This window comes from Callorhinus ursinus, unplaced genomic scaffold (assembly GCF_003265705.2).
Source record: "Callorhinus ursinus isolate GAN/ISIS: 27379988/994484 unplaced genomic scaffold, GSC_fseal_2.0 scaffold13, whole genome shotgun sequence".
Classification (NCBI taxonomy): Eukaryota; Metazoa; Chordata; class Mammalia; order Carnivora; family Otariidae; genus Callorhinus; species Callorhinus ursinus.
The window spans coordinates 26,449,206-26,475,671 of record NW_027397075.1 but is presented as its reverse complement, the minus strand read 5'-3'; the positions used below and the strand labels follow the sequence as shown (position 1 = coordinate 26,475,671).

The 26,466-nt window shown below is 45.2% G+C and overlaps 1 protein-coding gene across 1 annotated transcript in view; it reads right to left on the bottom strand.

Moving 5' to 3' along the window:
* MPZL1 (myelin protein zero like 1) overlaps nucleotides 1–26,466 on the bottom strand; it is a 59,716-nt gene that overhangs the window by 2,815 nt on the left and 30,435 nt on the right. The window contains exons 2-5 of the mRNA XM_025878000.2: nucleotides 16,513–16,679; nucleotides 12,318–12,531; nucleotides 11,465–11,597; nucleotides 8,600–8,702 (exon numbers count right to left, since the gene is read on the bottom strand). Coding sequence (XP_025733785.1) covers nucleotides 8,600–8,702; nucleotides 11,465–11,597; nucleotides 12,318–12,531; nucleotides 16,513–16,679 — 617 coding nt within the window. The remainder of the gene's footprint in view (nucleotides 1–8,599; nucleotides 8,703–11,464; nucleotides 11,598–12,317; nucleotides 12,532–16,512; nucleotides 16,680–26,466) is intronic.

Here is a 26,466-nt window from a genome sequence, read left to right as displayed (position 1 = left end):
TAACTGGGATCAGAGTTTTAAGGACTAAGATGGGCACCTGAGACCCACTGAAATTGTGAGCACCTAAGAAACCAGCATGTTGGGTATCACCCAAAGATATGATCGATTTGAACTGGTCACTTTGTACAAACAGGTGCTTAAAAACATTTCAAATATTCTCTCATGTACCTACTGAGAATATAATTCTTTTGGTCTGATCCTATCATAACTAATAAGGGTATTGCTTCTTTGATATCTAAGACCAGGTAACTATTTTTCCTGTTTTAAAATAAAAAACCAAAAAGCTATGATCTGGAGCAATGTGAAGAAAACTCTGGATGGACTAGTATAGAGGAGGCCCTTTGGCCTCAGCAGTGAGGAAGGGGGCCCCAGGGCCCCAGCCAGGACAGCTAGGGAAGGCGGGCTGCTGGGAGGCACAGTGAGCCCTCTGGCTCCTGGGGGAGGAGGCCCGAGCAGACACTGGTGTTTCAAGTATCAGGTGGGTGCTCGCACTTCACGACCCTTATTGTCCCTCCCTTCCAATCCAGAGATTCTAAAGTTAGAAACAATAACACAACAGCCCTGATTGCAAAAGTCAAGTTCAATATAACCCAAAGTCAACTTTTTTCCCAATCCAGGAAACTCTCCTTGAGAAGTCAAACATTATGCTTAAGCTTTCAACTTTGGAATCATAAGCTCAGTAGCCAGAAGCCTGTAGTTCCAACTAAACATCCTTATTCCCACCTGGGGGCCCCAGAACTTGCATCCCCTAATGTGTCGTGGGGGATCCAGAGGAGTGCAGGCCCTCCAACTTCTCCAGAAGGGACATGCTGGCTGTCAGGGCCATACGATATGCACCTGAAGTGGTTAGAAAACAATATCCCAGGGCTGCCTCTCAGGCCAACCGCCTGTCCACTAACAGACTGTGATCGAGACCACTGTAGACAGTCCAGCCAACTGCAGGTGCAGAGATCGGCTGGACTCTCCTGGCCAAATCTACCCAGCCAACCCACAGAATTGGGAGCCAAATAAATATGGTGGCTGTTTTAAGCCATTATGTTTTGGGGTGGTTTGTTACACAGCACTAGCTAATTGATACACTAGGTGAATGGAAAAGAAAGAGAACAGAGAAAACAAAGACAAAAAAACACAGAGTAAGTGGAGAATCGGTCAGTAAATGTTAAAATACCAGTAAAGTCTCTCATGTGAGACAGTGCTGTCTTCCACGGCAAGAGGACACAACAATTTGTCAAAAGCAATGGGGAAAACACTGAAAGATAAAAGGAATTCCCTCCTATCGATGGATTTGTGTGTGTGGTTTGTTGTTTTGTTTGTTTGTTTTCAAATTGCTTACCACTATCCCATGTCTTCATTCCCTTTCCCTCTTAGAACGGGGTCCCGAGGTCAGGGATTTTGTTAGTTAAGTGCCTAGAGCAGGACTGGGCAGACCCAGTAGGTGCCAGTGAAGGGGTGGATGATGTAATGGATCCAAAGGAATTCTGGGATGTGGCTCAAGATCAGGCATCTGCTGCTAGATCTAGCTCAGTCTAGAACAGCTCTCTTTGAAGCTGGGTTCTGAAGGTTATTTGGAAGCTGAAAGTATCCTGGGTCTCTGTGGAACATGGAGGCTCCAGGGAACGAAGATAAGTCACTTTTGGGTATTCGAGAATTAGAACAGTATCAAGAACAGCACCTATGCTAAGCTAGATGTTTTTCCTGTACATCTTGGCACTCACCCCCTCTACCCTCCACTTTTTTTTGGCAGGGTGGGGGTGGGGGGGTACTTTACCACAAAGAATTACAGCAATCGAGTGAGAAATCGCTCTGGATACATTTTCCCCCAACTATTTACTGCATAAATTGTCCTTAACTACTGAAAATGTTTCAAGAAGCAAATTGCCTGATCCAGGTCTAGAGATAAAATTACTCCTGAAGTCCATGTGTATGAAATGTATTCCAATATAAAAACCAACTGGTGAAGGTGGGGGGAGAGGCATCATAAAGAAAGGGTCACGGAAGAGCAAGGAGGCCCACCTCCAAACATGCACTGATTACGCAGAAGCCAGCGTGCTCGGTCCTGCTGTCCACTTCCCGTAGTCTCTGCGCCCCTTTCTAATCTCAACCACGCCCGATCCCCTAGCACAGGTACCCCACCAAGAGAGAACATTTGCTTTTACCATATGCTCAGTGACTGTTCATAAGACACCTTTCTCAGTATTTATGTCACTGCCAAAAATAGGTGTGAAACAGCCACACATTAGGACTCTGAAATAAATGAGATTGAGTATCAAAATGGACTTGAAAAGAACCGGACAGGCAGGAGACAATAAGCACCTGCCTTTGAGCCAGACAGATCTGGATCTAACACCAGTTCTGCCACTAACTAGTAACTCTGAGCAAGTGACTCAACCTAACAAAGCTTCAGTTTCTTCATGTGGAACACAGGGACGATAAAAGAATGTGCCTCGCAGGGCTGCTGTGAGAACCAGATGAGGCGAAGAGCGTGCGGACCTCAAACATTACCGCATCCTTGTGCCCCAGCTGACAGGTACCTAACCAGTCCACTCCATCGCTGCCCCCCACCAATCCCTGCCTTTTGCATTCAAAACATTAACCATTTCCAGAAAAGGATTCAGGAAAGAGACCCACAAAAATGGTTTTAAACTAAACTTCACAAAGAGTTTTGCTTCTCATCCCTAATGCCAGAATACTCTAAGTAATGCCTACCTAGCACCCTTCCCAACCCAACCTTCTACTTCCACTTCGCTGAAGAACCCTAATTCGGGTTTGGTGTTCCCCACCCCTTTGCCCAGGTAAATGACCCCACCCTTCCCTGCCCCCAGGGGTGAAGCCCGTCATCATCCCTGTCCCCTTGCCGATGGCGGGAAGAGACATCAGCATGTGACCCTCTCCCAGTCGGGACTCAGAGAAGTCTGCTGGGGGGCTTCTGGTAAAGGAAATCCATAATAAAAACCGCATGGGAGGAGCTTTAGCTCTTCTCCCAGCTGCCTTTTCTCAGGTGCTGCCGGAAACCATGGCGGCCATCTGGAGGCTGCAGGAAGGAGCCCAAGAACAAAGACAATATGCAGAGGATGAAAGAAGAAGGCGGAAAGACCATGTCGTCGATGACACTGTGGGGCCACTGAACTAAAGAACACAGAAGTACCCTGCGTTGGGACTGCTTGTGAGTTAATAAACCTCTGACTGTTAAAGCTACTTTTACTCAAGCCTTCCAGTTATAACAAAAATAGTGACCAAAGACAAATAATACAGCAAATTTCATGTCCTGGTTGGGTGTTATATCTCATCTTTTGTAAATTTCCTCCTTAGGGCGCTCCTGTTATTTCCCTTCTTCTGACAAAATAACATGGAGTTATTTATTCCTCCAAGTAGTAATTACTAATGCTACTAGATTCTCGGATGGTGCCTGTGGGTAGGAAATAGAAGGTTTTGCTGATCAGGGAACATGTCATGATAAAACCCCTGGAAGAAAGTACCAAGGGATAGCTTGCAAATATTCCTATCCATGCCCCCACTTCACCAATCTGATTGCTAGCATGGGCAGCAACCGCCCATACCTGTCCTTATAAAGCATAGTGCACCACCGCCCTTATAATTAAAAACAGAAAAATGAGGAGATCGACTTGCCGCAACCCATCATTTCAGAGATGAGAAACAGATGCTGAGGTAAAATAATTCTCCCCAAGTTTACACCACTGGCTGGATCCCAGAGTTAGTGCCAGTCTGTGACACATTACTAATTCTTAAAACACTACCCTGGAGTTCATCTAAGTATGAAGATTTCCTCAAGGCTGTTTGTCAGGGTATTAAAAAAAAAAAATCTGTTCATTAGGATATTAAAAAAAAATTCGGGACACCTGGGTGGCTCAGTTGGTTAAGCAGCTGCCTTCGGCCGGGTCATGATCCCAGAGTCCTGGGATCGAGTCCCACATCAGGCTCCTTGCTCAGCAGGGAGCCTGCTTCTCTCTCTCTCTCTCTCTCCCTCTGCTTGTGCTCTGTCAAATAAATAAAATCTTAAAAATAAATAAAAATAAAAAATAAAACAAAATTTCAGGCCATCACAGAAAAGCCTAAAAATGATCTTAACAACCCAGAAGACTCTCAGGTTTTTGAGGACAGGGTCTGGGTGCTCATCACCCCTGCATTTCCTGAGTTCAGCCTACACCACCCGCATAGTAAGCACCCACATGTGTGTGGAAGTGATCAAAACAAAACATACAGAGGAATGATTAGATTCTTAAGAGAATCCTTATGTTTGGTTGCATTCAACTTACAAAGGGTAATGAATCTCATAAATTCCCTAATAAGATGATCATAGCAGGTCAAGTAAGTTTTTCGCAAACTGTGAAAACCTTTGCAGCCTCCGTTAAACTGAAGAGAGGGTATAGCATGAGGATTCTGGCAACTACAAGTTCCGTCCAGTACTCCGGTGCTCGGCCAGAGAGGCATCACGATGCAAACTGAAGATGGCATGTGAGCGACAGTGAATAAATGCACTCACCAGGGGCGTCTGGGTGGCTCAGTCAACTGAGCATCACGTTTGATTTCAGCTCAGGTCATGATCGCGGGGTTGTGAGCTCGAGCCCCGCGTTAGGCTCTGCGATCAATGGGGAGTCTGGCTGGAGATTCTCTCCCTTTGGCACCCCCCGCCCCCCCCACCCCGCGCTCACTCTCTCTAAAATGAATAAATAAATCTTTAAGAAAAAAAAAAGCACACACTAGGATCACCTGCTAATGCTCTATGGCATTTAGGAATTTTACGGTGTGAATGAAGCAAATGTTTTAACCTTAGGAGAGTGGTCCCTGTTGTAAGTTGACACGGCCACTAAATGCAAAGCCAAATAAAACAAAAACTAGAAGAGAAGTCTGCTAGGAAATCACATGATCTACTTCCAAGCCTTGCGTTAACTGGCAAAGGATTTGTAAGTTCCAGAAACAGGTAAGGCAGAAACTAGTTTTAACAAGTACGACTGTAAAATAAAAGGTACTGTATGACTTGATAAGAATAACTAAGTCAGACAAAGGGTACTCAGGTACATGCCACCTGAACAAAAACCCTGATTTACAACCTGATGGGAGATGGAAGAGGCCTTCAGGGGTCTGCCCTGAGCACAAAGGAAATCACCCAGGAAACAACTGTGAGGAATGCCACAATTTTACTCCCGAAGCCAATCTGGTGTTATCTTGCGAATGCTGAAAAATGCCAATACAGACTGACACAATGGCTGGATTACTTCTCACCAACCTCTAGAAAATGCCATTGAGTTCAGCCTGGGCGGAACCCTGGGGGTTTACTCGCAGCAAGTGAGCCATCTCTGACTCAGGGATAGCAGGACGGCAGGGGGAGGTGTTGGCACTCAAAACGGGGTGGGCAAGTCTGCTTCTAGAACAGTGAGCCCTCATCCCTCCTTCCTCTGCTCAGCTCCCATGCAGGGGTTTCTTTCTGGAGAAAGTGATAAACCCAAGAAAAAAAGACTCGCAGCAACTGATACTCAGAGGTCCCCCAATGGAAGACAGCCAGCACTTCATACCAACTGTGAAACCCACTACCCAGGAAGCTCTATCTCTGCACAAAGAGCTTCTGAGCAGATTTGAGTACCTTACATATCAAGGATCATTAAGCATACGAGTAAAGCTTCTAACATAAAAGACCGAAATTATAAGAGAAAAAGGTAATTGAAAAGAAAGAGCAAAATCAAGTGACAGAAGAAAACATTAAATAAAAAAATTACATAAAACCTAAGAAAAAATGATAAGCTCAGAAGAAAAATGCATTCATAAAAACAAGTACAGGATATTATAATTAGGGAATAAAAAATAGCTTTTTGAAAATTATTTAAAAAGGGGCACCTGGGTGGCTCAATCAGTTAAGCATCTGCCTTCGGCTCAGGTCATGATCAGGTCTCGGGACTGAGCCCCGCATTGAGCTCCCTGCTCAGTGGGGAGCCTGCTTCTCCCTCTCCCTCTGCCTCTCCCCCTGTCCATGCTCTCTCTCAAATAAATAAATAAAATCTTTTAAATAAACAAACAAGTACTATGTAATAAAAAAACAAGACAAATATTGGCTCCATGAAAAACAAAAAATTACAAAAGGAAACAAATATATGTGGTACAATGGTGGGGAAAAAAAAAGCTACACACAACTTTGAAATATACCTAAATCCAGTGACATAACCACATTGGGAAGAGGCCCGTGTGTATGTATGCATACAGAATGTGTGTTGGGAAGAAAGGCTGGGAGAAAAAGAAACGTATATTCTCATTTTCCATAGTATGGAGTTGGTAGATAATATCTAAAACTGAACTATCTAGAAGTAGTAATATAATAAAGTTGTTTAGAAACATGAAGATAAATACCAGAAGAAATAGTTAAAAGAATGGAAAGCGTTTGGCTTTTACTTCTTTAATTTTTTTTTCTTACTCCCTTCTCTTTCCTTCCCTTTTCTGACTCTAATCAGATATTGCCCATCTTCTCTAGTCTGCCCTTCTCTTCATGCTTCATTTTGGGTAGTTTCTATTGCTGTGTCTTTGAGCTTACTGATATTTTCTTCTGTGGATTATGCCATCCAATGTTGCCCCCCCCCCATTCTGGTCTTTTTTATATGTGTCTCATTATGTCAAGGTTCCCTTCAAGGTAATTTAAAAAATTTTCATACTTGTTTAAAAGTCCTGGTTCTATATGTCCATTGTCTGTCATTTCTGGGTTTGTTTCTATTGATTGACTTTTCTCCTGGTTTTGTTATTATTTTCCTGCTTCTCTGTACGTGTGGTAATTTTTGATTGGTGCTAGACATTGTAAACTTTACACTGTTGGGTGCTGGATTTTGTTGTATTCTTATAAAGAGTGTTGGATTTTGTTCTGGCATGCAGCTAAAATACTTCAGTTTAGTTTGATTCTTTAAAGGCCTCCTTTTAAGCTTTGTTATGGTGGGTCCACAGTGTCCATACCTTGGTGCTAATTAGCCGTACTACTAAGGCATGACCATTCTCAGGACTGCAACCAATACTCTGTATATCACAAGGTCTCTGAACTCTGGCCTTGAGGAACACAAACAATTCCCAGCCCTGATAGGTATCATATAACCTACTGCTTTTCAGGTGGTTCTTTCTCTGGTTGGAGGGTGTTTTCTCCCATGCGTGCAAAAATCTCTACTCAGAAAAGGCTCAAGGGAGCCCCACCACTGGACGTCTCTTTTTCTCTGTGTAGTTTCTTCTTCTCTGGTACTTTGCCTCATAAATCCTAGACACCTTAATCTCCCCAAATACTGACTTCTGCCCCTCAATTCAGTGGGACAACTGAGCTCCGTCTGTGCTGCCCCTCCCAGCACTGCAGTCTGGAAACTGCCTCAAGACAGTAAGCTCAGACAGTCACAGGGCTCCTCTTATTTGTGTCCTTTCTCTCAGGGATCACAGTACCACACTGTGCTGTTTCATTTTCCAGTGTCCAAAAACCATTCTGTCTCCCCCCCCGCCTTGTTTTCAACAGGTGAGCAACTCCCATAGTGCTTCAAAGCAGAAGAAAAAGTTTCCAAGCCTTCTTCAGATTCAGATGTTATGCCTAACTCTCAAGCCTTTATTCATAACCCTATTCCCATTTGCAACCCGAATTAGTGAACTGAGGTATCTGAGATACACTGTTATCTGAGAGAGACAGATAGACTAGGAATTAGTCATGAGGACTAGGAATTAGTCATGAGCCCTGATGCTATGATATGACAGAGAATGTGCTAGAAGAACTTGAGTTCTAGACCCAATTCTGCGATTTGCTGGGTGTGTGCTTTCAGTGATTTTACATCACAATGCCTCCGCTTCCTCACTGCTGACGGAATAAGGCCCATGAGTACCACTTCCACAGATCACTGTTATTCTTTTCTTTCTTCCTTTTAAATCAACTGAGCTCCAAAACACCTCAGGGAAAAGCTGTCATTGGCCAAATTCCTTAGAATGCTTTCTACCCCAGAAGGACAGAGTCGGTACTAAGCTCTGGAATTTTTGCCGTGCCACAATTAGAGTTCCAACAACATCGCCGAAACCCAGTATTAACCACAATGCTAGATCCTATGCTGAGTTCCAAATAAAAGTTATTTCTCTTCTGTACTTTCTATGAGAAGTAGAAATCAATGCCTTTCCTTGTTCATCAAGCCTACCAATTATTCGGATACATGCTTACTTTCAAATTCTTCTAAAGAACTCATACAAAATATTTTTTTCTATTTAATTTCAATACCAAGAATATCAACTTTTCCCTGCTAATTCCTTGTCTTACAGAGCGCCTCAAAACACAACCTAGTTCACTAGATTTACTTCCTTAAGCAATCAAGGAATTACATCAGACAAGGCCATTTTCTAATTTCATTTGGCCGAGAAGAGCGGCATTGTTAGTAACAATCTGTTAGCAGTGCTTTGGTGGAAACCTTTACTCGGGTCGATTCTTCTCCACATATTTTCTTGTGGCCCTCGTAAGCCAGCTCTTATTCCCCCTCTCCCTCTTGCTCTCTTTCCTGTCTAATGGCTCAGTATTGCTTCCTGCATCAGGAAAGTGACAGGGCACCAAACTACAGAGGACAGAACAGTGGGCAGAACTGCAATCAGCCGTTACCTGGTGGGATCCAGAAGGCAGGCTCTTTACTAGACCCTCTGTGTCGGAGGGGGACTTCCGTGGGGCCTGCTTAACTGGTGACACACTCTCTGATGTACTGCAGCTGGTGAGTTGGCAGTTTGGAGAACAAATGTAAAAAAAAAATAAATAAAATTAAAATAAATGGAAAAAAATATAGATATGCAAGTGATGACAAGATGAAGCAGCAGATAAAACCAAACACAACAGAACAGTGAGTATCAAAATGGTCACAGATCTTGAGGCTATTTTTCATTCCTGACACTATTTCTTTCAAATCAATGAACCTACTGTGTGTGGATAGAAACCAATGTAGTGCAACCTTGGTTTGCTGCTTTGTGTTTTCCCCCTGTTATCACTCCTCCTCTGGGATTAATGCTTAAAGAAGCTAAGGCTTCGTAATAGCAATCCTCTGCTGAATGTATTTCAAAAATTAAAGATCCACATCCAGGGTTGTCGCCTTGGCTCATCTCATCCCTTCCATTCCTTAGCTCCCCATGTTCAGTTTCCCCACTAATACTACAACCCAACCAAAGAAAACCCAGGAAGTGACAAACGATAAGACTGTGGAATGTCACATCACAAAGGCTGAACTTCGTCAGGACTCTGGGCACAACAAGCATTATCTCATAAATAAAGAAGGAAAAGTGAATGCCAGGAGGTAACTCATTGGGGATTTTCTAATGGTACTTGTCAGAGCTTAAATCCTTTATGATGCATTTTTAAAGAAAATCTTAGAGGTTTGGGGAGGTCCACATTCAAGTGTGGTTACTAAGAACAAAGCAAACTGTGTGTTCTGTGAACTGTGTCTTCTCTGAAACAGGAAGCTCTAAGCTCTGTATTCCCAAACCAAAATGGTCTGAGTATCTAACACAAAGAGGGTCTCAACCACCAATAACACAATTCACATATGAAAGAACACAAGAACACTAAAACACACACACACACACACACACACACACAAAGCCACTCTACATGAAGAACATATATATATATATTCAGATGATCATAAAACCTCCGGGAAACCTGACAACCCAATTTCCCTGGGATGGTACGCTCAACAAGTTGCTAATGCAAACACAGGACATATTTGTGGACAAACTATAATAACTGTTGGGTTAGCTCAGAGCTAGCTGGTTAGTTGTCGACAAGGGGGAAGGGCTGAATACATACACGTCAATGTTAACAGCAATGGGATTAGTTACCATGTGTCTAGTGGGAGTGGAAGAGGACCCCAGCCCCGTTACAGTCCCAGTGTGTCCTCTATGTCAGCCTTCCTTAAGAAGTGGAAGAGAAGCAGGATCTGATCCCGGCACACCAAGGTAGAAAAAGCAGGGGAGGGGGGAAAAAAAACCACAGTAAGAAGAGAAGCAGCATTCACGATGCCATGCAGGATTCTAAGGCACGCTTTTCTGCCCCCTTCTGACTCCCAAAGCAAGAACTACAGACCCTGGCGGGTCACTACCCTGGATTAGTCTCATGTTGAAAACCAACGCTCCAGTTACAGTTCATCATAAAGCACTCACCATGCAAAAGGGAAGAGAGAGTCAGCAGGACAGAAGCATTCCAAGCAAACAAGATCCGAATTTGAAAACTCAAACGTGTTAGAACACGGCACTCCTAAAGACTGGAGCAGCACAGGGGGCCAGGGCTCCCACCGCCCAGCAACACGGGGGTCCAGGGCTCCCACCGCCCAGTAGCACGGGGGCCAGGGCTCCTGCCGCCCAGCAGCATGGGGGGTCCAGGGCTCCCGCCGCCCAGCAGCACGGGGGGCCAGGGCTCCAGGGTTCCTGCCGCCCAGCAGCACGGGGAGCCAGGGCTCCAGGGCTCCCGCCGCCCAGCAGCACGGGGGGCCAGGGCTCCAGGGCTCCCGCCGCCCAGCAGCACGGGGGGCCAGGGCTCCAGGGCTCCCGCCGCCCAGCAGCACGAGGGCCCAGGGCTCCAGGGCTCCCGCCGCCCAGCAGCACGAGGGCCCAGGGCTCCAGGGCTCCCGCCGCCCAGCAGCATGGGGGGCCAGGGCTCCCACCACCCAGCAGCACGGGGGGCCAGGGCTCCCGCCGCCCAGCAGCACGGGGGGCCAGGGCATGCAATTCTCTCAGAGCACACTCCCTTCAGGCTGCTGACGAGCCTGTGCACAGGGGGCCCGGCTCGTGCTGCAGCCCGAATCCGGCCTCCACTCGGTCTTACCCCAGGAGTCCTACAGAGCTTACATGGGCTAGCTGTCCAGCTGGAGCGGGGGAGAGAGAAGGTCCTTCAGTTAGACACGCACCCTCTGCTCCGAGGTGCTCTCTTTGAGAAGCCATAAACAGAAAGAAAATCTACTTCTCTTTATTGCTGGTACATTGTGGTGTTCAACTCTTTGTTATCCCAGTTTGGAGAAGTCCAGCCATGCATTCGAGAATGATCAAAGCAATAAAACTGCTTACAAAACAACAGAAGGGAAAAGCCCTCATCATCACATCTGCTGGAGTTGTTTATTAGCACCAGGCTTTGGGACTAGTGCTTTATATTCACCCAACTGAAAAGAAGAACCTTGTGCGATTACTACCAAGAGATTCAAACCACACTGACAGTGGGAAAGGGACGTCTGTGGCTTTGTGGTCCTAACTGTGGTCCGTCTGTGGCACCGAACCTGAGAGAGGCACTTTGGAGCGAGCAGAGTGCCACAGCCCACGCTTACCCACAGGCCACTGCTCTCCGCTGCCCCCCAAGGACACACTCCCCGATTCCAATGTGAAAGCAAACAGTAGCTCATACTTCACTCTTCTTTTTCCACAAAATATACACCAGTTTTATTCCTTCCCTCCCCCCACCTTCTCCCCTCCCCCCCAAAGCACTGTTTCTTACCCAGTATAATCCCGTTTAGAGTTTCTCCTTCTATAGAGGACAGCCAGGATCATGCTGATGAGCAGAGTGAGACCTAGGACCACAGCAGTAACTATACCCACTACCACCCAAACTGGAAACACGGGCAAGATCTCTAGAGAGAAAGAACAAAATCGTTTTAAGGTACTTTCCTACCAAGAGAAGAAGTGGGATTTTATTGAATTAATAAGCAAGTGCTTTAGCAGTTTCCACTTCCTCTTTTATTGTCCACATTATGAGCACCTAGTGTCTAAATGATGAAGTACAAATATTAATGGATGAAGAATGAGCTACAGAGCAAAGCATTTCTACGCACACAATCCCTCCCTCTCAATGCTCTAAAGTCAGAGAAATTCCAGGGGTGTGAATTTACCTGGCTCTCCAACAAAGCAGACTTTGTCTCAAAAGGAGACACCAGAACCTGCATTTCCTGCTTATTTTCCAAAAAAGGGAAGAGAAAAGCTGTCCTGCTTTTGCAGATGTGAAAACTTTCTCTCGGGGAATATGGAAGCAATATTAATCTTTCCCACTGCCCACCTCATCCAACCACCGTGAATTTGGTCTGACTTCTAATTAATACTAAAGAATGAACACTGCTGAATTTGGACCAGTGGGCTCCAGGGACACAGATGAAGAACCCGGCTACTCCAGCTGGGGAAGCAGGGGCGCCCTGAACCCGTGCCAGTGAGCGAGCCGCAGGTATACGGGGGCAGGGGCTTGAATGTAGTACAAACACACTCCTTCCCAACACACCCGGAAATTTAAGACTTGCTCTCCACCTAAGCCTGAGATAGAAGGGACTGTGCCACCACTGCCAAAACACTCAAGGAGATACCTTTCTCTACGACATAGAGCCTAATGTGTCCTGGTTGGGCAACAATGTCAGGAGGGTTTTTGACGTCACAAATATAGGTGCCATTGTGTATAAACTGCATATTTTCTATGTTGATTGACGCATCTTTCTTGTCGAGGTCTCCAGCCCAGCTGATTCTGTCCTTAAATGGTGGGTAATTCCCAGGATACACTTGCCCTTGGGAGTAGTGGAAAAACTGCAATTAGAAAAAAAGAACACATGAGCTCTTCTCAAAGGCAGGCACTCTAAACTGTGTAACAGGCATGCTGTGGAAGGTTCTTTTCAAAAGACTTCATAGAGAAAGAAATACAACTTCATATGACAAGTGAGCTATGGAATAGAAGCCAGACCAGAGTTTAGAAATCACAGGGTTCGATCCTATTTCAGTTGAAGAAATAAACTCATTATTATCTCAAATCTTCTCAATATGCCACTGATGAAATGATTACTCCCCATTTTTTTCTTTTAAAGATTTTATTCATTTATTTGACAGAGAGAGACACAGCAAGAAGGGGAACACAGCAGGGGAAGTGGGAGAGGGAGAAGCAGGCCTCCCACAGAGCAGGAAGCCCAATGTGGGGCTCGATCTCAGGACCCTGGGATCATGACGCCAGCCAAAGGCAGATGCCTAACGACTGAGCCACCCAGGCTCCCCTCCCCATTTTTCATACATAAGGAAAAGGAGACTGAAGGAAGCCATTTGCTCAAGGTCACAGTGATAACGGGGTGGATCCAAAGTCAAAGTCAGGACCATCTGACCCTTCAGAGCCAGTGACCACACCATGACTGAGCCTGTGAATCTAAATGTTTCGGTCTGAATTCACAAAGTTTACCATTTAGTTCTACAAAGACCTGAAGTAAGCAAAGCCTAAAGTTCACAGATCAGTTAGTTAATCTGAAGGGTTTCTCCCTCTTATGTATTGGTTTCCTAAGGAAATGTTACAGGTGTGTGAAAGGAAGCCCAGACACCGCAATGTCCTCGCTTCTCTTTGAAGATTCTGCCTTCAGCTAACTTTCCTCACACCTGCTTTTAGCAAAGGAACTCATTTCTCAAAGAATCCTTGTCAAGCCCTATGTCAGGCTTGAATTTTCCTGGAAATCTGTAAAAACCAAAGCATCCAGCTCATCTTATTAAACATATTCTGATACTTTCATGTTAAAAGATCTTATATCAATAGCTAAGCATTCTGGAATTACCTGTAATCAGGTTGGTATGTAAGTATAAACTGAGTAGCCTAATATGCTCATGACAAATACAGCATGTTCTTTATATTAAGTCTTACAGACTTGCCTCAACCCACTTGACAAAAATGTTTTGAGCATACATGGAGCCAACTATTTGAGAGAGAGTTATTACCACTGGGTGTCTTCCTGGTGATGTTTTATTTCCTATAGACTAAACAATGCCCCTCACATCCACTCTTACCAAAGACTTCAGTTGGGAAACCTTCACAGGTTTGGACTTTTTTTTTAAAAAGATTTTATTTATTTATTTGACAGAGAGAGACATAGCGAGAGAGGGAACACAAGCAGGGGGAGTGGAGAGGAAGAAGCAGGTTTCCCGTGGAGCAGGGAGCCCGATGCAGGGGCTCGATCCCAGGACCCTGGGATCATGACCTGAGCCGAAGGCACACGCTTAACAACTGAGCCACCCAGGCGCCCTGGTTCGGACTCTCTTGGGTAAACTTATGTGCGCTTGATTTTGCATCTATAGGAAGCATGTTCTGCACTGGGGCCATGTTCACAAGAAGAAGCAGACTATTTCCCCATGACATTTGCATGATTCCTGCTCTTACTCACTCTTGTGCTACCTTATACAGAATCACACCCAGCTGTACCAGTGAGTAAGTTATCTAAATCTACACTCCTGGACTTGTCCCCAGCCTTCCTTCCTTCTCAGGCATAACATGCAGGGCATCTTCCTTTTTTGTGCACATCCTGGGGGACACAGGTCCACTTAAGAATTTGGAAGTCAGGGGGCTCCTGGGTGGCTCGGTTGGTTAAGCGACTGCCTTCAGCTCAGGTATGATCCCGGAGTCCTGGGATCAGGTCCCACGTTGGTCTCCCTGCTCAGTGGGGAGCCTGCTTCTCCCTCTGACCTTCTCTCCTCTCATGCTGTTTCTCACTCTCTCTCTCTCTCAAATAAATATTAAAAAAAAAAAAAAAAAGAATTTGGAAGTCAGGTATATATATTCCCACCCAGTGCAACAGAGATTTTGTTTTGGAGACTTATTTCAACAGAAAATATGTAGCTTTGATGACATCACATATGAAAATGAAGCCACTTAGGCTCAACATAAAAATGGTTTTATTCCAGGGGCTGCAGTCATCTCTATACACAGCCCAAGTTCTCCCAAAGGAGACCCTCAGGAACTCATGATGTAGAAATAATGGGCAGGTAGTCACTCTGTTCTTTCAGGAAAGGCATCAAGGGGAAATTCTTAGCACAAAGACTCTCAGCAAAAAGACACTCAAAACTTCCACAGATGAACAAACAGCAGCTTCTAGAGTTTCTAGACCATGCATTCTCAACAGGGGTGACATCTCTCACAGTGGGGGCAAATACTGGCTCTAAGGGTGGAGAAGGATAAAAAAAAAAATCTTACTCTTTTTACAAATAAAGCACAAATAAAGATGTAACAGTATATCTGTGGTCTTAGAATTTCACAGAAGGGGGACAAAAATTAGGAAACCATGTTTCAAAAAGACTCCTTAGGAAGGTGATAATGAATAAAAAGATTGAGAAACACTGCTTTAAGCAATCCTTAAAGCTTAGAGACAGTAAATATTATTAACAAATTTTTCCATCTGAGAGAGAAAGGATATGTAAGGGAAATAACAGAGCAACTAGAGGGAAACAAAACAGGGTTTGAACAATTCCAGCTTGTGTGGTGTGACCTTGGGTAGGTCATGACCCTCTGAGCAGTTTCCCGTGCCCCCCACATCTGTAGTGGGGAAGACACTTGTTCCTTGCAAGGGTGAGGAGGCAATGTGACAGAAGGCATGTGGGGGGCTCAGCATCCAGACAATGCTCAACGATGTAACTCGTCATCATGCAGAAGAAGAATTTATCTCAAAGAGAAGTGGCAGACTCTGTCCCTGCCGAGGACCGACACCCTGAAATGTGAGACCCTGCTAAAGCACGTCCACGTGCAGATGCAACAACAGAAACAAGATAAACTGTGCACGTTAGCACTGCAGGAGCCAGACATGGTCCTGAGCACCTGACTTGAACAATCCTCTGTGACCCTCATAGCAGCCCCAGGGGGAGGTCTGCTCATCCCCATCCTCCAGACAAGAATCAGGATGGTTGGGGCGCCTGGGTGGCTCAGTCGTTACGCATCTGCCTTCAGCTCGGGTCATGATCCCAGGGTCCTGGGATCGAGCCCGACGTCAGGCTCCCTGCTCGGCGGGGAACCTGTTTCTCCCTCTCCCTCTGCTCCTCCCCCAGCTTGTGCTCTCTTGCATGCTCTCTAATAAATAAAATCTTTAAAAAATAAATTAAAAAAAGAGAAAGAATCAGGATGGTCAGTCCACGTGGAAGCACCCCATTGCTCAGCTAGCACTCAGCTACTGACTGACTAATCTTCCTGTCAGCTCTCCGGGGCCCGTCTTTGTTCTGCCCCTCACCTTAGTCTGAAGTCCCCCATGTACCATTCATTCCTACCCCTAATTGTTCCCGTTCTGAGGACCCTACATAGCCCCCGCACAGTAACTTTCCATGACTACTGCTGAATCAGATGGACTACAAATCAAAAACCTTCATACTTAAATCAGAAAGGAGTGTGTGTGTGTGTATAAAATAGGAATACTTCAAAGAAATACAAATAAAAATGGGGTAAACGAAAGCTGAAATGTGGAGGATAAACCGGGATTAGTCAGCAGGGTCAACTAGAAGCTACTTGGTGGAAGAGAAATTCCATAAGGGGATTTGATGGAGAAGAACAGGGGGCTGGAAGGAGGAGAGTGCCATCCATGTAAAGCCAAGGAAATAACTGCCTTTAAGGGATGCTGAACTTATTTTTTTCCTGGAGAGTTTGAAGCTAGAGAAGGGCCCCGGAATCTACGTCAACACACTCGTGTGGGAAATGAACCATCAGAAGAATGGATATTCATTATACTACAGCAGCGAAGAACCCGGGAGGAAGGCTCAGCAGGAGGAAGTGAGCATTCTTACCGACACAGTGGTGTCGGTGCCCTCGGGCTGGAAGCTCCAGGAGACAGAAGTCAACGTGCCGGTGGTGTTAGTGGACTTGAACTTGCATGTCAGCTTCCCTTGTGTCCCATTTGCCACGAAGATTTCTTTTGGTGTATATACCTCCAAGGCTGATGCACCAGTGGTCACTGGAGAAAGAACAAGGAAAGCTTGAGTAGGACTTCGCATAAATACCACAGTCCATATCTATTAGAGAAGACAACAAAGATAACGAGAAAGTTATTTGATATATACGGTATATCTGTTGCTATCGTGTACTACACATTTCTGGCCGAAGAGTCCCCCAGCCAGGTCCTTCCGACAAGCACGATAAACTGCTGACCGTCTGGGATTCTGTTTTTGTTTTTCAGTAGGAAGATATTTTCACTAGTTCAGCTATACCTAATGTTTATGTTTTCTTTTAAATTAACAGATTTTATTTCTTAGAGCAGTTTTAGGGTTACAGAAACACTGAGCAGGAAGCCGAGGGTTCCCATCTACTCCCTCGCTCCACGCCCCCACCAAGTTTCCCCTAGGAGGAACATCTTTTGTTAGTGTAGTACCTGTGGCAGTTGTGGAGTCAATATCGTTACATTATTGTTAACGAAAGCCCATCACTGACATTAGGGCTCACTCTGCTACACAATTCACAAGTTTTGACAATGTATCCACTATTATAGTAAAACACAGAATCATTTCACTGTCCTAAACATCCCCCGTGCTCCACCTATTCACTCCTCTCCTCCCTCCCCCTCAATCCCTGGCAACCACTGATCTCTGTACTGTTTCTTTATGCTTGCCTTTTCCAGACCACTATATAGTTGGAATCATACAGCAAACGTAGCCTTTTCAGATTAGCTGCTATCACTTAGCAATGTTTATTTAAGTTTCCTCCATGTCATTTTATAGCAAGACAGTTCATTTCTTTTTCCTGTCGAATAATGTCCATTTTATGGATATCCACCTCTCGGAGGACATCTTGGTTGCTTCCCTGATGGTCTACTTTTAATAATGCAGAGGGCCTATTTTTTTTTCAGTTCTTTAAATAGTTCTATTTACCTGTTAAATTTCAACTGCTAGGACACTGAACTTTTCTCATTTTCCGTATTTAATGCAACTAAAACTATTCTAGGTAAGCTATCATTTCACTTAAAACCGTATTTATGGTGGTCTGGGTGGCTCAGTCATTAAGCACTGGACTCTATAGAGTTCAGCTCAGGTCATGATCTCGGGGTCTTGCAATCAAGACACCCCCCCCACTGGACCCTGCGATCACTGGGGAGTCTGCTTGAGATTTTTTTTTCCCCTCTCCCTCTGCCCCCCACCCCGCTCTAAAATAAATAAATAAATCTTAAAAAGAAAAGAAAAAGAAAAAAGCCAGGGGTGCCTGGGTGGCTCAGTTGATTAAGCCAGTTGAGTTGGGCTCCCTGCTCAGTGGGGAGTCTGCTTCTCCCTTGGCCCCTCCCTGCACCCCGCCCCCCGCTTTTGTGCACACGGGCGCACACACACGCGCTCTCTCGCGTGCGCAAAAATAAATAAAATCTTTTTAAAAAGCCATATTTATTGTTTAACTGACCCTTTTCCTATAAGGGATTTAAGGCAAAAAACATGCACAACATATTTTGCTTTCCTTAATGAAATGGTATCTACTGTTACATTTCAGCGTGCTTGATACATATGTATTCAAGAACTAGCGACCACGCTGGGTCACCTTTTCACTTCACCCATTGAGTTTATTCAGTTAGCCTAAGCCCAGAAATAGTCATTAAAATGTCTATCACTTATAATATAAAAATAGCTCCTTTTTTCAAATCTGTAAGCAGAGCCAACTGTAAGAATTTTAAGGATTGCTGCTAAAATAATCTTCACTCAAAAAAGACATTTTCATGGATTAAATGAAGGTTAGAAAAAAAATTATTTAGCCAAAAATGAAACCAATTAAAGCTAACGTAGAAAAGATTATCTTCCAAATAAGATATTGTTTTATTTTTTTTAAAGATTTTATTTATGTATTTGACAGAGAGAGACACAGCGAGAGAGGGAACACAAGCAGGGGGAGTGGGAGAGGGAGAAGCAGGCTTCCTGCGGACCAGGGAGCCCGATGTGGGGCTCGATCCCAGGACCCTGGGATCATGACCTGAGCCGAAGGCAGACACTTAACAACGGAGCCACCCAGGCGCCCCTAAGATTTTTTTTAAAGACATAGTTTGGAAAGAATCCATATCTGAAGTGTCCCAATTATTCTTAGAATGCAGAAGATGAGCAGAATAAGGAAGGGTACTGTCTGTCACCCGGGACTGATGATCATACTCAGAATTTTTTCTTCCTGAGGTCTTAACCATGACTCTAGGCCAAGGAGAACAGGAGTACTCCCCCAGTCCTCCCAACCATCTTCCAAATGTTTATTCTCAGGACACAATGGGCACTTTTGGCTATTCTTTTAAATAAACTGATAGCCACACTGCATCAAGCAGATTTTTTCTGCTAAAGAGGGTGGATTATTATTACAGAGAACAATGGATTATTATTTGTGGTCCAAACCTCAAAACAAGCCCTTCTTTCAAACAAGAAGCAAACAAAAGATGTTCCTTGCCATTGTGGGTAGGCAGAAAAGCAGCCCCAAGGCATCTGAGTTCAAAATGAGGGACAAAGCACAAGACCAGGCGATCTGACCAGCTTATTTCAGAAAGTAGCACTGGTTTCTAGTCCTTATTTACTCCGGGTCATTTTGACTAGTTTTCTCAACGGTGGTGAGCACTGCAAGGGAAGCCAGTCTACAAAGTCAATAAATAAAAGTCTCCTCAAGGGTTTTCTTAAACCAGATCCCGGCCTCAAGGCTGGCCTGCAAAATCTGACACCTGAGAGGTTATTTAAAGATGGAACTAGGCCAAGTGTCCAAGTTTACAGTCACTGAATTTTGATCATAAAGACTAACCAAATCCCTAAATGGCTTTTAGACAATCTATCTGAGACAGACTCAATTATGAGAGCTGGTTAATGAACAAGTGGCTTAAAAAAAAGGGCGCCTGGGTGGCTCAGTCGTTAAGCATCTGCCTTCGGCTCAGGTCGTGGTCCCAGGGTCCTGGGCTCGAGCCCTGCATTGGGCTCCCTGCTCGGTGGGAAGCCTGCTTCTCCCTCTGCCACTCCCCCTGCTTGTGTTCCCTCTCTCGCTGTGTCTCTCTCTGTCAAATACATAAATAAAATCTTAAAAAAAAAAAAGTCACTCTTTGGCTAATTAGGACATGCAGCTCTTATAGCCAGGATTATGAATTCCAACTCTGGCCAATCAACAGTTCCAAAAAAAATAAGATGGCTCCACACTTAGCTAGTTAACATCTTCCCATCCCTGGCTCCCTCTTTCTCACCAGCACTACCCTTGTCCCAGTTCTTGGAGATCCCATTAGTCTTAAAACCTTCCAAAGCCCTAGTCTCTTTGTTTATCTTCTCTTTTCCTATAGTATCATCCTCAGGCCTATCCCAGCCACCCATTCCCACATCCGACCCTAGGCCGGGGCTCCTCAACCTCCGCACTGTTGAAAACTGGGCTGCACTGTTCTCTGCTCAGGGGCTGACTTATGCATGGCAGGATGTTTAGCACAGTCCCTGGCCTCTACTAGATGTCAGTGGTATCTTCTCCCCTTCCAGTTGTGGTAACCAAAAATGTCCCCAGACACCGAAACATCTCCTCAGGGCCGAACTGCCCATGGCTGAGAACCATGGCCCGAGACCCTATTATTAATACGAGCACCCCCTCCACATCTCAGGCTTCTCTACTCCCTGACTCCACCTCCTGTCTTTGCAGAGCACTTCCCCCAATACCCTGGAACTTTGTTGATCCTTCAGCCACAGCAGAACCTAAAATCCATCAACCCTCCAGTTTCTACGGTCTCTCATGCTCAGCACGTCTTCGTTTCGTCCTCCTCAGATTGGTTCCATGGCGCATGACTAGACTCATCCCCTGGCTCTCTCTCTCCCCTCCATGCACTCTCCTGGCCAGACCTCAACCCAATCCTCTACCCCTGCCCCCCTGCATCTTCACCGAGGCAGTGGACTACAGACGGAGAAAAGCACACAATCCCACTGATTGGTCTCACCTGAAATTCAGGACCAGTAACTTCAAAGGGGGCTCTTAATGCTGCCCAGCAATCCTTCCCCATTTCCCCAGTCCATCTACTTGCCACTCTTCCTCTCGAACCTTGACTTCCCACCCAAGACTGTGTTTCCTATTTCACTGAGAAAACAGAAGCAATCAGAAGAGAATGTCCCCAGGTCCCCAACTCCCCGCAGCTGCGCCCACAAGCTCTTCCCTTCCGCCACCACAGGGAAACATCTGCGCTCCTCAGGGCCGCCCCACTGTGCACAGGACCTCATCTTCTCTTGCCTAACTAAGGATGTCAATCCAGCAATTCTCCCTCTTTCTCCAGAATTTTTTACTCTCTCCCGAGTTACTGCCATCAGCCACATAACTGCCCATATTTATATTTATATCCCAGCTTTACGGGAAACAATCTTGACCCTGCATCTCCCCACCGCGATGGCTGTTTGTCCTCTTTTGTGCCCAATTTCTCTCCTTCCATATTCTCTTGAATAAACCCAATTCAGGCTTTTATTCCCAGGACTCCACTAAAACTCTTCTTGTTAAACAATCCGATGACTCCATGTGGCTAAATCAACAGTCAATTCTCAAACCCCAACATCTGACACAGTTGATCGCTCCCCACTTGGAACAACTGTTTTTTCTCAGTGTTGACTTCTGAAACATCACTCTTTGGTTCTCTTATCTCACTGCCTGCTCCTTTTCTAGTTCTCCTGACCTCCATATGCTGAAGAGTTCCAGACCCTTCCGCAGACCTCTTATCTCTACTTTTGATGGCCTCATTTAGTTTTAAGGCTGTAATTATCTCCTAAATGCTGATGACCTCTGTATGTACATGTACACACACACACACACACACACACACACACACACGTCTATGAACAACCTTACTTGGATCTAACTGGCATCTCAAATGATTATGTCCAAATTGAATTCCCGATTCCCACTCTCAAACCCACCGTTCCATGGCCTCTTCCGTTTCAGTAAATGTCAGCACCAGCCTTCCAGGGGCTGAGGCTTCCTGACGACTCTCTCCCTCACGACTCGCCCCCATGCTATCACAAAACATGTTGTGTCTACTTAGAAACGTCTCTCAAAAGTGATCTCTCCCTGCCTTCCCCATGCCGCCATCTTGGTCCAAGCCATATCATCTTTCACTTGGGATATTTCAGTGGCTTCCTAAACTGGTGTTTCTGCTTCCACCTTCACCCACTTAACTGCAGCCAATCCATGGGGAGGCCAGAGAGATCTTTTTAAAATACGTATCAGACTGTATCACTCCTCTGCTCAAAATACTCCAAGGGTTCTCTGCATTCGCCAGGATCAGGCTCACAGGCCCACAACTGTAGCCCAACTAGGAGCCCAGCTCTAGCCTCTGCTCAGACCTCACCTCCCAGTCTCCTCCCTCAGCCACGCTGCAGCTCTGCCCACAATGAGCGCCCCCACGTACAGAGAACGCGGAGGACAAAGAGATGGGAGGTATCCTGGGGAGTCGTGATGCCATGAGAGACAAGGGCAGAGTAAGGCCCGGTGGGGAGGGCCAAGGCCGGCGCTCTGCCCAGCTGCTCAGTGGCCACCCTTGCTTCGAGGCCCGCGGCTGGCCAGTAGCTCTGCCAAGCACAGCGCTGCGGGTTCTGAGCACCTGCGCTGAGCAGGAATGGGACTGCGCCCTCTGGGCAAAGGACAGGTTTCTCTCTCACGCTGCATGCCCTGTGGCTCAGCAAGGGATGAGCTCACTGGTTTCTTAAACAACTGGGAATGGTTTGCTCTGTCCAGCCTCTCCCCACCCCCCACCCCCCAGTCACTGGGAGTATTATGGAAATACATAGTAAAATTATTGTGGAATTCAGATGGCTTGTCTTCACAGTCATGAAAGAGAGTCAGTTAAAATGGCTAAAAACGCAACTGTCCACGGAGATGTGGAGAAACTGGTGTTGTAAACCCCATCGCTCCACACCACTGGGGCCTGGAATCCCAGTCTGAGTGAGATATTAAATAGGGATCTTTTCGGCCTAAGATTTAGGTTAGTGGCAAATATTGCTGTGAGAATTATTAAAGCTTTAATTCAAAATTCAGATGGGGAAAAGTCTCCTGTTGAATTCTGGAAAAACCAACTGCCTCAGGAATAAAAACACAGAAGTGAAATGAAATGAAATAAAAAGATTAAGTGATGTATAAACGTTTTTTATATCCTGCCAACTTTGGATTCTGAGTTATATATTAACTTACATGTAAATTTCAAAATGGTAACAGGCGCTGAGCTTACTTTCTTTCTGGGGGAAGGAATCCTGCTAAGTTACGCTCCCGTTCAAAGGGAAAGATACGGAACGAGGACAACCCTTCTTGTAGGAGATCAATTCAAATGAAAAGCCTGAAAAATAATCTGACGAGGAATCAAAAAGTTTGTAGAATCAACTCACCAGGGGTCATTCTACAGTAATCAAATGTGATACCCAAAATTTGATATTCTTCTTTTTTGGATGGAGAACCACAACAGCTTAGGAAAAAAACAAAGCAACAAAACAACATCCATTGCAACCACAACGAAAAAAGCAAATTCAAGAATAGTTTGGCCAAGGGTCTATTTCTTGACATGATCAATTTCTTTTTTTTCCCCTAAGATCTTTTTTTTTTTTTTTAATTTATTTGACAGAGGGGGATGGAGGGAGAGCACAAGCAGGGGGAGCGGCAGGAAGAGGGAGAGGGAGAAGCAGGCTCCCCACCGAGTAGGGAGCCTGATGCGGGGCTTGATCCCAGGAACTAGGGATCATGACCTGAGCTGAAGGCAGACGCTTAACTGACTGAGCCACCCAGGCAGGCACCCCAACATGACCTATTTCAGTATTTTGAATTACTGAAGTAATGCAATGTCAATAATGCCTCCTAATTAACATGCCAAATGGTCTTACGCCAAGTAAATTCAAACTCTCATACCATAAAATCATTTGAAATACACTGGAATAGCATTCTTATGAATGAATAAACACTTTCAAGGCGTAGACAGGGGCCCCAAAACTTAACGATGGATGCAGTTCCTTGTCATATCACTGCTGTTCCATCTGTAGTACCCGGTTCGTAAAAACCTCACCCTTTCAACAACCCCCACTACGTTTTTCCTTGAAATTGAAAGAAGGCTTTTGTTTTGAACTTTTTTTTGAAACACTTTGATGTTACCAGTGTTTTCTCCTGCCTAAAAGAGTACAATCACGCAATTTATTTAAATAGCTTTCTAGCCTATCTCTTGTTGGCTGTTGGTACACAGTGTTAATCTGATATCATAATATCTCCTAACACAAGCCTAAATATGACCTTTTAAAACATATTAAAAGAGAAAAACAAAAGAACACGGAACACGATTCAGATGGTGGGTGTTAGTGGAAGAGGGTGGAGGGGGCAGGATGAAAAAGGCACACACTACTGGTAACGTTTGATTTCCTAGGGTAGGTCATGAGGGTATGGGGGCTCGTTTTAACATTAGCTCTGTAAACTGTACACACACACACTCCTTTGTATATATTTTATTTTTCATAATAAAAATTGTGTTTTTAAAGAAAGGAAGAGGGGCGCCTGAGTGGCTCAGTCGTTAGGCGGCTGCCTTCAGCTTAGGTCATGGTCCCAGGATCCTGGGATCAAGCCCCGCATCGGGCTCCCTGCTCCGTGGGAAAGCCTGCTTCTCCCTCTCCCACTCCCCCTGCTTGTGTTCCCTCTCTCACCGTGTCTCTCTCTGTCAAATAAATAAATAAAATCTTTAAAAGAAAGAAAGAAAGACAGACAGACAGACAGACATCAGTAAGCTGATAAGAGATTTGCTTTTTAAATTCCAGAATGTTCCAGAGAAAGCATTCAGCACAGGATTCCTTCACAGCATCAACTGTGACTCCTACAAGCAGGATGGATAAAGTACAGCCAACGGATGATGTGTGTCAGTGGAAACCATGCAGATGCTGGGCCAGAGGCCTCCCATCCTCAGAATAGGGCCACTCTGCCGCCAAAGTGGGCTCCTTTCTTCTATGAACCAGGCTCTCTATTTTGGACCTCCCTCAGCTGGATAGTACAAAGTAAGTGAGACTATTAAAAACATACTCTATTCAATGAACCCTAAATATTAATAAATTGAGCTTTTCAGGGCACCTGGCTGGCTCAGTTCATCAAGTGTCTGCCTTTGGTTCAGTCATGGTCCCAGGGTCCTGGGATCTAGTCCTGTATCAGGCTCCCTGCTCAGCAGGGAGTCTGCTTCTCCCTCTTCCTCTGCCCCTCCCCCTGCTTGTGCATGCTCTCTCTCTCTCTCAAAGAAATAAATGAAATCTTTAAAAAAAATAAATTAAGCGGGCGCCCGAGTGGCTCAGATGGTTGGGGTCTGCCTTCGGCTCGGGTCGTTATCCACGGTCCTGGGATCGTGTCCCTCACCGGGGTCCCTGCTCAGCAGGAGCCTGCTTCTCCCTCTGCCTCTGTCTCTTATGAATAAATAAACAAAATCTTCGCCTGGGTGGCTCAGTTGGTTAAGCGACTGCCTTTGGCTCAGGTCATGATCCTGGAGTCCCCGGGATCGAGTCCCACATCGGGCTCCCTGCTGAGCAGGGAGTCTGCCTCTCCCTCTGACCCTCTTCCCTCTCGTGCTCTCTATCTCTCATTCTCTCTCTCTCAAATAAATAAATAAAATCTTTAAAAAAAATTAATTAATTAAGCTTTTCACTTGTCAGGAACACACTCCTTACACTCTGTCTGCAGTTATGCTCCGGGCCTCAAACTACAAGTGACTTCCTCATGGCCTTTGCCCAAACTCCCCACCCTGTGCTTCCCCCCCCCCCCCCCCCACATCCTGCCCTGCCCAGCTTGGCCCTGTGAAGGCCCCCCCTTACAGTCTACTGGAATGACTGGCTGTCTGTAACCAGAGGAGAGTAGGGACTGTGTCTACCTTGTTCATCATCATATTCTCATTACCTCACAAATGCCTTTTGTCAATGTGTTCAACAAACATTTGTTTGAAAGTTGGAACAAAGGAAGGAAGGAAAGAAAGAAAGAAAAATAAAACATACCAACTAAACTCAGATAAGCTCAGCCATAAAAAATATACTTGCTTCACAACAAATGCCCTTAGGATAATGCCCCAAACACTGTTTGCAGAGATTACTCAGGGCCTAGTTAGGATGCTGACAACTATCTTGGAGGAAGTTTAGATAGGTTTCAAGAGTCTTCTTCCAATCTAGATGAGAGAATCATCTTTTGAAAGGAGACTCAAAGGAGACTCATCTTTTGAAATGTTCAATAAGGAAAGTGTATGTACTACTTTAAGACCCAGAATAGACAGTCTTGAAAAAGAAAAGCAAAGCTGGAGGCATCACACTTCTAAACTTCAAGTTATATCACAAAGCTGTAGTGATCAAACCAGTATGGTAGTGACACAAAAACAGACCCACAGATCGATGGAACAGAAGAGAGAACTCAGAAAAAAAGCCCCACAATCACACAGTCAGTTAATCTGCAGCAAAGGAGGCAAGGATATGCAGTGGGGAAAAAGACAGTCTCTTCAACAAATAGTGTTGGGAAAACCAGGTAAGCTGCACGCAAAAGAATGAAACTGGACCACTTTCTCACACCACACCCCAAAATAAACTCAAAATGGATTAAAGACCTAAATGTAAGACCCGAAACCCTAAAAATCCTAGAAGAGAACCCAGGCAGTAATTTCTCTGACATCAGCTGTAACAACATTCTTCTAGATATGTCTCCTGAGGCAAGGGGAACAAAGCAAAATAAACTATTGAAAGTACATCAAAATAAAAAGCTTTTGCACAGCAAAGGAAACAACCAACAAAACTAAAAGACAACCTATTGACTGT